Raw genomic sequence first — 16,839 nt, 5'->3', positions numbered from 1 at the left:
CCCGACTCTCGACAGGTTTATGAAATAAAAATGCGGTCTTCTCTTTTTAATTCATTAAAACAATGGAGATATCGGTTTAGAAAAAATAAAACAATGAATAGAAATAATACGATAATGCCAGTTTTTATTAAAAATAATCAGTATTCATGACTTACGAAATTTTATATAAATGAAACCCAAATTAAATTATTTTCTCTCTAACTACACTGGGTTGGCTGGAAGAGATCTCTTTCAGAGATAAGTTGTTAAACTAATCGTCGTATGTATTGTTTAAGTGCAATAAAGAGTATATAAACTTTTTTTTATACCGCCGAGGTGGTAATCAAGCATTCAGTCCACCTGATGGTAAGCGGTTACTGTAGCGTAAGAACGTCTGCAATACGAGGAGCATTACGCACGCGTTACCGGCTCTGAAGAAACCTCTTTATTCTGTTTTTAAAGAACCCCATGCTGTAGTCTTTTAGGAAAACCTCGACAGACCTGAACGTTCTTGGCAGTAAATATCTCTGAAACCGCACTATACGCGACCCTCTAGACTATGGGGAAAGGAATCGTTAATAATGAGGATTACCAGCTCAATTAATAGCAATGTACCCTATCAGGTCCACGTCCACTCGGTTCCCTCTGGAAACCATCGTGATTAATTCTTCTGGAATTTATCACGATGGGCTAACTGATCTACTTTCATTTTCACCTATCATCCCTCACTGGTGCCCCTAGTGTATACCAATACTGCAGGCACGATCACCATTCCATTATCATCCTACAAAAGACCGTCTAGACTCTAAGATATGGGGACGAACTTCTTGTCGATGGTGAGCTTTACAATTTAGATAAAGAAAATACCTTTTAAATACATATCAAGAAGTTGGTGATTTTGGGAGAAAAAAAGTAGTTACTTTAATAATAAATAAGAAGTCTCTCATAAAATGTTATTAGTTTCAAACAGACAAATACTTGGAAAAGAGATCTTATGGTTTTTATTTCTATTTCTTAAAATTTCGGAGTCCTTGAAACGCCATACAGTCAATTATTTCTGGTTCTGGTAAATTTGCAATTTCTATTATATTTTTTCCGCCTCATGTTCCGTTTTGTGATTTGATTTTATCTCGAGCAATTCTGATGAGTTATCGTAACCTATAAAAAAGAAATATACATAACATCTTCATTTCAGTTAGGTGACAGTGGTCGTGCCCACCCTAGAATTGTTTTGTGCACCCCAAGATTGTTTGTTCACTCCAAGATGCCAACTAAACATCACAAAGATACGTCTTGAAATGTCCTAGATTACATATGCGTCATTTTTTAAGGAGATGCCAACGAAACATCATAAAGACATGTCTTGAAATGTCTAAGATTACATATTTTGCGTTATTTTTAAGAAGACTAGGCCTCTCTGAAAAATATTCTTAAATACGCCTATACCCGTAACTCTATGTGCGTATCAAAATGAAATAAACATTAGATATTAAATAAGATCTTCTAGAATAAAACTGTAGTAATCGCATCCAATTTCATGTATTACATTTTGTGTGACACCAAAACAAACATGCAGACAAACAAATAATGTTTTAAAGTAGTTTTTGGCTTCTATTGCACTTCTTAAGACGTCTCGTATAAATTTTCAACCAACTCAAAAAATAAGTTTATTTTTTTATGTTCATTACTTCATAACTCGATCAGTTTGAAACCGATTTAGAAAATTATTTTTTTATCTGAAAGGGTTTATTTATACAAATTAGTCTAACTAGGAACTTTATCAAAATCAGTTCTGTAGTTTAGATTTTAACTGGTTTTGTTATGATCGAAGTCGGTTCTTTTTTGGGACACAATCATTCGTTATTCCAAAACATCTTCTATGTACAAACATAGTTACAGTTCCATTATTTGTTTATACATAGATTCCAAATTAAATGACTTAGATTCAACTTACCAGTTAAGTGATAACCTCTTTTGACTCTATTCCTCGATGACACTTTTGAACAACTTGCAAGTATAAAGTATGCCGCTTGACAAAACAGAACTATTGTCATAAGAGTAAAGAAAAGGTAACGCCAGCGGTGCATGTTCTGTAACAATAATATAAACAGTAAATAAATAAAATAAAATACATTTTGGAAAAACATCTACCTACTATAACCAATTATTATTTGGTATTGGCGTAATATGTTTTTCTCCTTCATTCTTCTCTATTCGCAGTTACTTCTGCATTCACCCCCATTCCGATCTTATCATCTTTCACACAGTCCATCCATTTCTTTTCAGCTCTGTCTCTGCCCTAACAGTCATCCACATTCATATCTAATACCTTTTTTAAAACATGTTCCTAATCCTTGCGTATCACATGTCCATACCAGGACAAACGGTTGCTCTTCAACTTTTCTATCTGCGGTATTATTTTCACACTTTCTTTGACATTCTTTCTGATTCTTAATTTTGTTTCCTCTTCTTGTAACACCAAATATCAATCTCAATACTACATGCAGTCGCCTTTCATCCGTCACCTTTGTTGGCCGACAACACTCCGATCCGTACAAGACACCAAGCCGGATTATGCATTTGTAAATTTTAACAAACATCATTTGCAATTGTAATGAAACATACCAATCATCAACAAGATGTAGCGTAGACAAATTAGACTTAAAATTGCCAATTATAGAGGATGGAAGATAATGCTATATTCATCCGATGATTTAGAATAGAAATAATTTTTATACAAATTTGCCTGAATGTGACAGAAAGTTATCTCTGACTACCCTCTTCTAATAGTATCTGTTATTTATTTATTTATTTAGAATAAAATATTAAATAGAGGCAAATGTAATGGACATACACGATGTATTTTACTTATATTTCTTTTTTATTATTATTTTTATTAAGAAATTTCGCGGCTGGCTCTTGGCTACAACGGAATATCAGTGTTTTTTCTTTTGAGGCAAAGCATTACATTATTAGTAGTTTTATATATTTTGCTTATTTTGTTTTTTTTTTTTGTAACTTTTTTATGGTTAAAGTCGCAGGTAAAAGTAATAAATAAACCTCCTTACCATTTTATCGACGATTATGAAACCCGTTAGCAAAGGTATGCAAGCTCCGGCGAGGCTAGCGATTGTGCTGGTCAACATCAGAACCGTCCCAGGGTCCATATCTCTCATTTCCTTGACATTCTTCTAAAATATTACGTATATTCTATAGCGAACAATATTAAATATAGAAAATTTATGTTAATGACATACAAAAAAGTGAAATAGTCAAGATGTACAATTAGGAATTGGAAAGAGCTCATTCATTTTGCACTTACTTCCAACCAGTCAGTGATATTTATATATTTAGTTTAATAAAATCTAAATTACAACATCTAATACTAGTTTAATTACAATAAAGCGTTGCCAATTTGTTTTTTTTTTTTTATTTTATCAATTTTTTTTTCTTCCCATTATTGAAGAATGAAAATGATGGAAGTAAGCGGAAGGGAGCGGAGTAATTTAGGTATGTATTTTACTATGTTAGTATTTATAAACCGTATCCAATTAAATAGAATAAGTATATCAATAAAGGTAACAACTTGATGTGAAGAAATCAGGCGTAAAAAAGGCATTCCTTTTCTTCTTTCTCATGGTGCTTTTATGGAGAAACGTATTAAAAATCAACGCAAATTTGCAATTGTGTAAAAATTGAATGAAAACGTATAAATCTGGTGAAAAAAGTTATGACATTTGGAAAAAAAATTAGAAATCGCATCTGGCAACCCTCTGTCGACATTTTTGTATTTCGGCCCATGTCACTTCTTTAAGAAATACGCTCTTTTTCACTGTTAGAACATTCTTTTAAAAGGATGCTAATCATTTCGATGTCAATCCGTAATATAATTTTTAGGCAAGGATTTTTATTTTTTTTATACAACTTAGAATGGCAAACAAGCTGACGGCCCACCTTATGGAAAGTGGTAATCGTCGCCTATAGACATGAGCAGTACCATGGACATAACAGAGTATACTGTTTCGTCCATGATACCCCCCATGCGTTGCCATTCCTGAGGACTCAGATGTTATTCCTCTGTACCCAGGCGTATATATGGCGTGAATTTATCACGCCATATCCCACCCTTCAAACCGAAATACAGCCATGCAAACACGACTGCTTCACGGTTAAAACACGAATGGGACAGAGGTATCCAAGCAATCGACTTTTGTACAAAGTCTCCCTCTGGTATACTCTGTTATGTCCATGGTACTGTTCATGTCTATAGGCGACGGTTACCACTTTCCATCAGGTGGGCCGTCAGCTTGTTTGCCATTCTAAGTTGTATAAAAAAAAGTTGATATTTTCAAATAAAAATTTCGTATAGAAATGCGAATCTTGTTATTTTTATATCGATTACTGAAGTACATATTTTAATATTATTTACCATTACTGCATGCGTCTGTACACTCAACGATGCTAGTATAGTCATCAGAGTGATCATCGCTGTGATATTCCAATCTGGTATTAAGTACGGTAGAATTGGTAATCCACATGTTATACCAATAAAACCTAAAAGTTAATTAAATTTATTTGTATATGTTTGTATCATTACAATACCTTTTCAAGTGGGTTTTACTATGAACATATGGTGGTATGTCTGAAATTATATCGTTATAACCATCATGAGTGGGGGGAAAGGGATTGTTAATAATGAGGTCTAATAGTCCCATTACTAGCAATATACCCTCCCAGGTCGATCTCTATGCGGTTCCCCCTGGATACCATCATGTTTAATTCTTGTCGAATTCATCATGGTGGTCTAACTGACCTGCATTCATTCTCACCTATCATCTTCCACTGGTGGCCAGTCGGTGTATACCGATAGCGTGGGCGGGCTTACCATCTTTACCATTCTTTGGAATCAACTTCCAGCAGCAGTATTTCCGAACTGATACGACAACATAACCTTCAAGAAAAGAGTATATTCCTTTTTAAAAGGCCGGCAGCACACCTGCAATGCCGCTGGTGTTGTGGGTGATCATGGGCGGCGGTAGTCACTTACCATCAGGTGAGCCGCATGATCGTTTGCCCCGTGTTGTAAAAAAAAAAATTTCACCCATTAAAAAAAACCATCATGACTTTAACTGTCCACTGCCGAACATAAGCCTCCCTTTTGGGGGGTTTTGTCAACAGTTGCTACGTTTGACAGACGAATTGGCAACCGCAGTTTTTTTTATATACCATTAAAGTGGTAATCAAGAATACGGCCCACCTGATGGTAAGTGATTACCGTAGCCTATGAACGCCTGCAATACCAGAGGTATTACGCGCGCGTTGCCGACCCTGAAGAAACCTCTTTACTCCCCTTTTGAAGAATCCCATGTTACGGTTTGGAGATATTTTAAGAAAGACACTGCTGCCCATCCCTTGCCCTCCTTTAGTCGTCTCTTACGACACCCACGGGAAAGGAAGAGGTGGCTTTTTCCATGCCGGGACTACAAGACAAAATTATATATATATATATAAATAAAACTAAATACTTACTAAATGAAAAAACTATTCTAAATGGAATTTCATTCCATCTGAAGAAATGGTTGTAAATGTATGAGGCGATCATTCCTAGCAGTTCCATAAGTAGCCACATTGTATAAAATATTGCCATCCAGGACGTGTTCTGTAATAATATAAAACATAGATTTTGAACAAAATACTTTAAATTTAAACATTACTGAACCATGCAGACGAAACTTGAAAGCATTTAGCAAAAGTAAATGTTTACTTTCCAAAGATAATATTTTTTTTCCAGGAAAAAAGAAATGTGAAAAAGAGAGATCAGGAAAAAAGAAAAGACAAAAAGAAAGTGTGAATCTGAATGTCTCGTATTAACGGTTCAGGCTATGATATTGCAAAGGTTAAGATAACTATTGAAATCAAACCATAATTTCGAAAAATTCTAATTGTATAAACAAATATAATTTATTGCGTAACCTTTGAGACTAATGAATAAATAATAAATAAATAAATATAAAAAATAAAGACAATTAATTTATTTATTTAATTTTAAATGCAAAATTGTATAAGTAAATGTACATATGGCGGACTTAACACCTAATGGCGTTCTCTACCAGTCAACCATGAGGCGAGCAGAAAATTAAGTAGGTGGTGCATTTACTACTAAAATATGTATAAATATTTTTACTACATATTACATACATACATAAATATATATGATGATAAATTACAACAGCAGATAAAAGATAATGTGTTTTCCTGTCCATTTTTTTTCTGGAAAAAATGTGGTAATAAAAATAATTTCGTACCTCCCTGAGAGTAGGATAAAAATTCTGCAAATAAAGCGGCATATCCGAAAGACAAAACACAAATACTGTATTCGAACTGACATGCGAGAATGCGAGTTTCCAAAACTGAGAAGTTTTCAATATTTGACACCATGGTATTGGTGGGGAAGTTATATTTCCATTCTGCAACAAAAATATGAGTAATTTATTACTTTTGGCGTATATTCACAATTTATTTTCAAAGATAACAATTCTGATAAGAATAGGTTCGCTAACGCGATTTCGCTCAAAATCACTTTTCCGTCTTAGTCTTATAAATTATAGTTGTTGCTATTTCCATGTTGTTATTTCCATGTGAACGAAGTCGAGACTTCGTTCACATGGAAATCGATTGTATTGCAAATCCTTATTTTATCTTTTATCCCTCCTAAGTTAAAAAAATATAAACTCAAAATTCCAAAATCCTCACAGGGATTCCATACATAGTCTACTAGGAGGTGATTTTTTGTAAATCTTGGAATATGTACTTTCTTTAAAATAAACAAATTTATATATTTTTATCTAAATCCAAACATCTGCTATCTCATCTTTTGAAGGATACAATTTGAAAACGGCTGAAACGTTTTGTTTTTTATCAAAAACTTCAAAAATAAACATTCACACTTTTAAATTAAAAAATAATAAAATTTTGTGGTAAAATTTCCAAAAGCGCTGAATCTAAGAAGTTTTGAACTAAGTTCATACTTGTAACTTCAATTATAACATAACTCTCATACAAAGTTTCATTTTTATTTTGAACTAAGAGCCTAAACCTAAAAATCACATGTCTAACTTGTAAATTGACGAAATTCCATACAAATTTTTAAACCCCGTTTTACCCCCTTGTGGCTAAAAATTTTCAAAATTTCTTTTTTATTTTTCACCCATGCTACGAGTATATGAAGAACCTATCTACAAAATTTTTAATATTATAAATAGGGGGGAAAGGGACTGTTAGTAATGGAGACTAAAAATCCCATTGCTAGCAATATGCACATTTGATATATTTAATACCGGAACATATTTTTTTAATTAAACTAATCCTTTCGTATGTGCTTTCATTTCGGGGATTTTTTTGGGCTCTCGGATACCGTGGCGTGTACCCCATCAATATCTATAAAAAGATATGCCAAAGTTGTTTAATAAATAAAACGAGAAAATAAAATATGTTTTTATATTATTTAATAGTGGTTGTGAGTTGATATTTACATTCGTTATAGCTTTTTGACGAAAATCGATCGAGGGCGCCCCGTATACAAGACTAATTGGTAATGCTCTGAAAGAACGACGCCGGAAGGCTACAAGCAAACACAATACATAATGGTAAACGTAACCTTTAGTATACAAATACTAATTAATAGTAATTTTTTATACAACTTAGAATGGCAAACAAGCTGACGACCCACCTGATGGAAAGTGGTAACCGTCGCCTATAGACATGAGCAGTACCATGGACATAACAGAGTATACTGTTTCGCTCATGATACCCCCATGTGTTGCCATTCCCGAGACATCTGGTGTTATTTCTCTGTAACCTGTCAATTTATTACTATATCCCACCCTTCAAACTGAAACACAGTCATGCAAACATAACTGCTTCACGGTTGAAACACGAATGGTATTACCACAGTACTCTTATCTCAGTGTAACTGAGAACACACTCAGCCTGGATAGTAGAAAAAGATAAATTTTATCAATTTATTATTTAGTACTATAGATATCCAAATCTGTTCTGAACTATGTGTGATCTTTATTGTCCCAGACTGTGATTACCACTTGGAGATAACAGGCTGATCTTCAAATTGTATAAAAATGTTCCATTTTTACTTACAGTGTTTTGATATTTCCTTTCCTTATTCTCCATTACAATCTTCTCCATGTTGTTCTTGGCAACTGCTATATACTCTTTCTCAGTATCGCCCACTGCTTGGTGTTTGTTTGGGGAATTTGCAGTCAGTAAAATGCATATAGCACCTATTGAAAATGCCATCATAGCCAAGCTATAGTAAATTAGTTCCCAGCCGAGGCGGGCTTCAGATATGATTCCAATTACAGGAAGTGCTAATATCATACCGAGGAGTAAGCCTGAAAGAACACAAATTGAAATTTAAAAGAGTAATTATAAACGTCACACAATTAGAATTACAAGACAGTTTGTACTGTCTTCAATTGAAATTAATCAAACCAGATCTTTATATAAAAACCAAACAAGATACATATGGATATATACCATACAGGTTAATGGATGAAAATGGAATTGTAACTCCGTATATGTTAACGATATACACGGCAGTGAGGAATGGTAGGTGAGAATGTATAGGCCAGTTAGCCCATCCTGATGAATACATCTGGAATTGAGCATGATGGTTTCTAGGGTCGACCACGTGAATAATGATGGTGTGTACTGCTAGCAATGGGACTGACAGTCTATATTATTAAAAATCCTTTCCCTCCTCCCCACACAACATCCAGGTTGAAGTCGGTTTTAAAAGTTATGATTCTTAAATGGTTTCACTGCTAATCTTTTGGGGTTACAACCTAGAAAGCCGGGGGAGGGACTGTTAGGAAAGGATAGGTTATTCCCCATTGCTATCAATATACCCCATCAGGTCGACCTCCACGTGGTTCCCCCTGGAAACCATCGTGACTAATATATCGTTGAATTCGTCACGATGTGCTAACTGACCTGTCTTTTCATCCTCATTTATCATCTCTCACTGGTGCCCCGCCAGTATATACCGATAACGCAGGCGGGATTACCATTTCATTATCATCCATTAAAAAAAAAAGTCTAGAAAGCCAAATTAGGAAAATGATAATGGAAGCATTCCATGTCTTGGTACTGTACACCGCGCGAGGGACTCGATATAAAGACATAATTATGTATTTACCCATAAAAATTATCCGTCCAAACAGACTTCTCTCATGAGGCGGTAACCACTTGTCGAGCAATGCCCGGTTTGCTGGCGACACACATGCCTGTGACATTCCCATAAACAGATGCATCCCAGACACAGCCAACACATTCCCCTGAAAATATAATTCATTCTATGATTATCAATGAATAGACATGGCCGTGTGAAGAGGCGACTAAGGGAGGGCGAAAGATGGGTAGCAGTGTCCCTCTTAACACATCTCCAAGGCCTAACTGCAGTTCCTTGCCTGCCAAACATGACAACTACTGGCAAAACTTCCCTTATGGGGAAGGCTTATGTTTAGCAATGAATAGTTAAAGGCTGGAATGAACAGTGATCAGGTAAGCCGTATTAGACGTGGGTTATAACAGGACAAACTTAATATCTGTTATTACTGATACTGTTATGCAATAATAACAGGCACCAATAACCGTTATTAAATAACAGGTGTTATTTTTTTCAACCACGGCCCTTTAGGGAGAAATTACATACAAATATGAGTTTAAGTATAATAAATACTAGGTGCATCTCGTTTTAGCAACAGTACATCAAATGGGTGTGAGCGAGCTAGATTAATCAACCAAATAACAGATAACACGATCTAATTAAGAATTTGCTTTTCAAAGAGGATTTCTTCTTATGAAACGACTTACAATTATTCTGGTTTATTTCAAATAAATACTAGGTGTGTCTCGTTTTAGCTTATGACAATATTATATAAAGAACAAAGACGAGAATAGTTGTTTCATTTTTATTGGCTGTTCTGTTATTTCAAGCAATGTTAGTGACTGAATAATTAAAGTATGGTGATTTATAAATGATATTTTTTAACAGTTATAATGACGTTGTAAGAACAACTGTAATCTGTTATCTTCGAATACTTGTGATTTATATCTGTTATGATAAATACGCTTCATTCCTAATCCGTATGGTGATTTGACTCATATGTTATAAAAAAAAAGAATTGTTTTGCTATGGCATGGTGAGTGGTTTTCTTATTTTGGAAAATATAGAATGTAAATATCTTATATCCAATATTTTACCAATATTATCCTAATACTGACTTTATTTATTACGGTCGGCATTGCGACACACAATCCACCGTTCAATAGAAGAGCCACGGCCAGCGTGTATTTGCCTCCGATCCTCTTCAGAAACAATTCTCCGGGCACCAGCATTATTGCGTATCCCATAAAAAAGGAATATAATACCACGCCTTGTGTTTTTCTATCCCAATTTTTGATCTGAAATACATTTTTGGATATACAAAACGATGCCAATTCCAAATTTTGTTTTGTAAACTAGCCAAGTGAGAGGGGATACGATTCTTTGCTGCAGTGTGTTGTCTAAACAGCTTGATGGATTGTTATTAATGAGATATCGATAGATTTTCCTTAATCATGAAAGTGTTGTAGGTTATAACGACGATAATGTCCTATTAATGTAATAAATGCGAAAGTTTGTAAGGATAATACAATAAAATAAATAAAAAAATATAAGTGTTTATTTGGGAATCTTAGCTTAATTTACAGTTTTTTTAGGATCGATAAAGTTACAAAGAGACTGTGTCGCAGCTATTAAAGCCCGCTCCATAACATGGGGTACAAAATTTAAATAATAATAACACAGGGGAAAAGTTAATACAATTACTAAAAATAAAATAATCACAGAATTTGTGTGTGTGTGTGTGTGTGTGTGTGTGTGTGTGTGTGTGTGTGTGTGTGTGTGTGTGTGTGTGTGTGTGTGTGTGTGTGTGTGTGTGTGTGTGTGTGTGTGTGTGTGTGTGTGTGTGTGTGTGTGTGTGTGTGTGTGTGTGTGTGTGTGTGTGTGTGTGTGTGTGTGTGTGTGTGTGTGTGTGTGTGTGTGTGTGTGTGTGTGCGTACGTGCGTGCGTGTGTGTATGTGTGTGTAAAGGATGGATAGATAAGTAGATGTTTGTTACTCTTTCACGCATAAACTACTGAATGTATTCGAATGAAATTTAGTACCCAAGTAAGTTATATCTTAACTTAGCGCATAGCACACATTATGTATTAATTCATATGTTTTAGCTAGAAAATTAATAAATCTAAAAATCACTAGATGTTTTTAAACTGCCCAAATTAAAATTTGATCGTATTATATTTGGTAGTTCATTCCATCTCTTTTCGTATGATTGTATTATGCAATCTTATAATAAAGTTATTTCGTATACGAAATATTATTAAATTTAAAGTTGGACGTAATTTATTTATTTATATCAAATTAACAGAATACAAATTAATTACAAAACAATAATAAGATAAATATTACATAACATAGTACCAAATTTATATTCCAATAACGAGTCTGCATAACATTGACTGTATGGATGTGTCTCGTATCGTAAGTGGGTGTCGTAAGAGTCGACTAAGGGAGGCCAAGGGATAGGTAGCAGCGTCCCTCTTAAAACATTTCTAAAGCCTGACTGCGGCTTGCCAATTCACCTGCTAAGCGTGGCACCTACTGGCAAAACCCCCTAAGGAGGAGCATTATGTTCAGCAGTGGACGATTAAAGGCCGATATGATGATGGTGATAAAATGACTATTATAAACATCACGAGAATTGAATTAAATTAACAAATTGACAGATTTGTATTGTCATAGTTATATTGTACTACAGGCTAATTTTGTTTGAGGAAATAAAGTTTTTATTATTTTTTAAATTCTACAAAAATTCACATCTCTCAAGGAGAGGAGGATGGCAAACTAACCCCCGGCAGAAGCACAGTCGGCCGGGGTTCAGGGCTCCAGGGAGAGAAACCGGCGTACAATGCGGGTAGAATCTAAGAGCATCGCTTTCTGCATCTTTCCCGGGAGTGAGCCGCCTCGGAATCCCAACCGTCTGAGATGTTGTTCCAGTCTGGTTGGGATAAGACCGTTCACCGACAAAACGATTGGAATGATTTCGGTAGACGCCACTCCCCATTATTATTATATTATATACATTTGAGACAATACTCGTGTTTGTTAAACTATGTTTAGAATAATATGTATTTTTGCTGTCATAATTGTTTTTTGTATATATATGTAACCTATTGTATATTAATAATATAAAGAGGAAAGATTTCATTGTTGGTTTGTATGGATAAACTCAAAAACTTCTCGAACGATTTTAAAAATTCTTTCACCTATAGAAAGCTACATTATCAGTGATTAATATAAACTATGTATCGCCATAACATAACATTAGGCATGTATAATATATCGCCGTGTAAGTCCCGGCATAGTATGGTCCATCCCTTCCTTTCCCGTGGGTGTCATAAGAGGCGATTAAGGGAGCATATGGTAGAGAGATGGTAAGCAGCGCCTCTCTTAAAACATATGTAAAAGCCTAACGCCCACGCTTGGTAGGCAGTTGCCAACCCGCCTACCAAGCGTGGCAACTACTGGCAAAACTCCCCTTATGGGAAAGGCTAATTTTTAGCAGTGGACAGTTGCTAAATTAATAATATATATATAAAAAATAGGTTATATATTGTTTTCTAAAAATATATTTAACCATTCGAAGTCGGGCCAAATCACAAATAATAGTAAAAAAAGTGGTAACACCTGCCTGTATGTACGTATCATTGATTCGTGACGTGTCAGTGACGGCGAGCATGGCAACACCAGGACTCACGCGTAGAACGCCCATGGCACCGCATATCAAGAACATATACAGCAATTGAATGTGACGAATGCCAATCCTGAACTCTGGAATCGATTTTGCATTTGAAAAAATTTACAAAGTATTTTTTTTATACCACTGAGGTGGCAAACAAGCATACGGCCCACCTGATGGTAAGCGGTTACCGTAACTGATGAACGTCTGCAATACCAGGGGTATTACGCGCGCGTTGCCGACCCTAAAGAAACCTCTTTACCCCTCTTTTGAAGAACCCCATGCTGTAGTCTCTTAGGAAAACCTCGGCAGGGAGCTAAACTAATTTTACTAAATTTTTCAGTTCAGTACAGTTCTAAAACCTTCTATATTAACCATCAATATCCGACTGCTATTTAGTCCACGCACATTTTGTACAAAGTACATTTATACAGCCCCAAAGGCTTAATTGCGGTTGCTAACCCGCCTGCTAATGGCAAATAATAGCAAAACTCCCCTTTTGGGAAGTGCTTATGTCCAACAGTGGACAGTTAACGCCGGTAATGATGATGATGATGATTTATATTCTATGATATTAATATTTTTTTTTATACAACTTAGAATGGCAAACAAGCTGACGGCCCACCTGATGGAAAGTAGTAACCGTCGCCTATAGACATGAGCAGTACCATGGACATAACAGAGTATACTGTTTCGCCCGTGATACTCCCCATGCGTTGCCATTCCTGAGAACTCAAATGTTATTCCTTTGTACACTGTAAATTCACGCCAAATCCCACCCTTCAAACCGAAACACAGCCATGCAAACACAACTGCTTCACGGTAGAAACACGAATGGGACAGAGGTACCCAAGCAATCGACTTTTGTACAAAGTCTCCCTCTGGTATTATCCGTACTACTAAAAGATTTGGCTTGTAGTTTTACGACCGGCCGCCTGCCTGACGTCAACCCTCTTTGTGAATACATTTGTGATGGTTTTCGCCACCTACGGTTTGGAGGAAAGGATTGAGAAAAAAGGAAGGAAACGTTGGAAATGCGTAAAGAAAATTAGTAAATGAGAGGAATACGGGACTTATGTGGGAGAGGAAAGGGGGGACACTGCAGTTGCGGGAAGGATTGGGACACTGCAGCAGCTCGGGAGGCCGGGGTCGCATACCCGTATGCCCTTATTCTAGAATCGGACAGATTTCTAGAGACAAACGCCCCTGACGCCTGACGAATTTTCACTCATTGATACATATCAAATGTTCATTGTAATATTTGTCTATGTAGATCGAGACTAATAGAAAAGTTTATTATGAATTGGCTACTACGAGAATTTAATACAAGAGCATATTTACTCAAGACAATGTAGCCGTCACTCAATCACATAATTCCCAACCTTACTTACATACTATTTTTATATGTAGCACAAAATTTCATTCATGGAAATATATTGTTTCGAAACAAGTCCAACTTTTGTATAACAATCCCTGTCTGATACGGTGGAAACTTTGAGTTCGTTTAATAATGAATATACAGACATATAGTCCCTGTATAGAATAGGCCACCCCTTTCTTTCCTGTGAGCATTTTTTTAATGGGTGAGAATGGAATGGTAACCCCTGTGCTATCGGTGTACGATGGCAGAACACCAGTGAAGGATGATAGGTGATGATGATAGCAGGTCAGTTAGCCCATCGTGACGGTTTCTATGGGTATTCGAGTATTCTGACACTTCCCTATGGTTGACTGGGAGAGAATGCTTTTAGCACTAAGTCCGCCATGTACACATATTTGTACTAATGAATGAATAAATAAAATCGCATGGAGGTCGACCTGATAGGGTGTATTGCTGGCAATGGGTCAGTTAGATCCCATTACTAACAATCCGTTTCCCCTGTCCCGTGAGTGTCGTAAGAGGTGATTAAGGGAACTTAATCGTCGAGAGATAGGCAGCAGTGTCGCTCTTAAAATATATCACTTAAGACTAACTGCGTTTGCCAATTCGCTTACCAAACATGGCAACTACTGACAAAACTCCCCTTATGGGGGACGCCTGTGTTCAGCAGTGGATTTGTTTTTAATGGATGATAATGGAATGATAACCCCGCCTGTGCTGTCGATATACACCAGTGAGAGATGATAGGTGATGATGAAAGCAGGTCAGTTAGCCCGTCGTGACAAATTCAACAATGAATCAATCACGATGGTTTCCAGGGGGAACCGCGTGGAGGTCGACCTGATAAGGATTATTGTTAGCAATGAGGTTGCCAATCCCCATTACTAAAAATCCCTTCTCCCCCCAGCAGTGGACAGTTCAGGGCTGATGCATTGGTGATACATGACTTACTGTAGTTTCTGTTACGAGGTACATCATCTGCATTTTGATATTTAATTAATTCCACATCCATTTCTGTTTGTTCGCGTTTCCTCTCGACCTAAATAGAAAAATATTTATTTAAGCAAGAAGATATTATATATTGCTTATATTTAAGGTTAGAATTTATATTTCTTTATTATTTTTAAAACTGATGTTCATTTATCGACGATGTATATATATATATATATATATATATATATATATATATATATATATATATATATATATATATATATATATATATATATATATATATATATATATATATATATATATATATATATATAAGGCCGTCAGAAATATGAGAGTGATGCTTCTAAAATTATATGTATTGTAAACAACGTTTACTAGACGTAAAACGTACTTCAATGAAACGATCCATTAATTTATGAATTTATGATAATTCTCACAGCAATTAATGAAATTAATTAAGAAATATGTTGATTACTTACCTAATTATTATCGCGTTTAGTTCTAGCACTTTATTATTTAATAGTTAAGTATATGTTTTTCATCGATAGTTATTTCCGTATTCACTTCTCTGTAGTATTGGATGTTCACACAAAAGTATTTTATAATGTTATAAAAATTTTCACGCATATACAAAACAGGTCCTTCGCCAGTCGAGCCATTGAAATGTTTAAACAATAACAGTAACAAATCTTTTAAATTTAACTATCTAATATAAATATTACAATGACTACTTAATGTGTAAAGTTGTGTATGTGAATTTAAACCTTTTACGGTTGGAATAAAATATAATTTGTTTAAATAATATCTCTTTAGTAATATTACAGCGTAATTATTAAGTAAACACATTGTAAACGATTCGTCAATAAGATCAGATAAGATTGGTGACTTAAGTAAGGTATTATGCAAAATAATTATTATAATAAAAACCCATTGAGGTACCACGTGTCCTTATAAAAGGGGGATATTGGCATATTATTACTGCGCTGACGGGGCACCTTGGTATAGGAGTAGATTTAACCCTTAACTGGTATGGTGGGGGCCGCGCGACCCCCACGCATGACATTTTCTTGGTTTCCTACTAAACTAAGTATCGTGTGTAGCCACCATTTTAAGTATGACTGACGTTCGGCGCTGCATCACTTACTAGGAACCAGGTATGCACATTATGGGGTCCGCGCGGCCACCACGGTACCAGTTACGGTAGTTTTTTGGCGTGGAAATTTTATTTGTTTTGTATTTTTTTTTTTACAGTTATTTAATTAAGATGTCGAAGATTTTTAGTGATGAAACAATAGAAGAGATCTTGAACGAAGATTCTGACTGGAAATCACTGATTGATGGCATGCCAGAAGAAGGATGTAGCGTAATGTCGTTCCTCCAAGCCAAAGTGTCTTAAAAAGAGGACGCTGTCACAGTGTGTAAGTGACAGAAAAAAAGATAGAAAATTTGCTACAAAGTGCAATAATTGTTTATAATTTATTTGCAAAGTTGATAGAAGCACAAAAACACTATGTGATCAAGACTGAACAATTTCGTAATTGTATTCATGAGTACTATGATTGGAAGTGAGTTTAATTCATGTTGCTTTTTGTGAAATGTTAATTAAAGACTATCAAGTGTTGTTTTTTTTTTAAGTCCATGTATTAAAGATTAAGTAAAACGTTAT

General features: G+C 35.3%; 1 protein-coding gene across 2 annotated transcripts; it reads right to left on the bottom strand.

The window, feature by feature from the left end:
- Window positions 1-962: 962 nt before the first annotated feature.
- Window positions 963-15,847, bottom strand: LOC113512719 (putative inorganic phosphate cotransporter). Of its 2 annotated transcripts, none has more exons than XM_052891685.1 (12): window positions 15,653-15,847; window positions 15,171-15,258; window positions 12,791-12,930; window positions 10,282-10,461; window positions 9,194-9,332; window positions 8,134-8,387; window positions 6,285-6,446; window positions 5,509-5,638; window positions 4,409-4,533; window positions 3,048-3,170; window positions 1,934-2,069; window positions 963-1,137 (listed from the first exon to the last, which is right to left on the bottom strand). In XM_052891685.1, exons 2-12 carry the CDS (start codon window positions 15,229-15,231, stop codon window positions 1,064-1,066), a joined length of 1,524 nt encoding a protein of 507 aa, XP_052747645.1. In that variant the 5' UTR covers window positions 15,232-15,258; window positions 15,653-15,847; the 3' UTR covers window positions 963-1,063. The 2 variants fall into 2 exon arrangements, with proteins under 2 accessions (XP_052747645.1, XP_052747646.1); XM_052891686.1 differs by having other exon boundaries at window positions 3,048-3,167.
- Window positions 15,848-16,839: the final 992 nt, after the last annotated feature.

This window comes from Galleria mellonella, unplaced genomic scaffold (assembly GCF_026898425.1).
Source record: "Galleria mellonella isolate WM207_F2 unplaced genomic scaffold, CSIRO_AGI_GalMel_v1 utg1073, whole genome shotgun sequence".
Classification (NCBI taxonomy): domain Eukaryota; kingdom Metazoa; phylum Arthropoda; class Insecta; order Lepidoptera; family Pyralidae; genus Galleria; species Galleria mellonella.
Note: the sequence above shows the minus strand (reverse complement) of the source record. Positions and strands in the feature narration are given on the sequence as shown.

Coding starts and splice junctions, on each gene's coding strand:
- LOC113512719 (XM_052891685.1), bottom strand. CDS start 15,231: ATGGATGTGGAATTAATTAAATATCAAAATGCAGATGATGTACCTCGT. Junction 12,931..15,170: donor ACCTCGTAACAGAAACTACA/GTAAGTCATGTA, acceptor AATCGATTCCAG/AGTTCAGGATTGGCATTCGT. Junction 10,462..12,790: donor TCAATGATACGTACATACAG/GCAGGTGTTACC, acceptor AATGTATTTCAG/ATCAAAAATTGGGATAGAAA.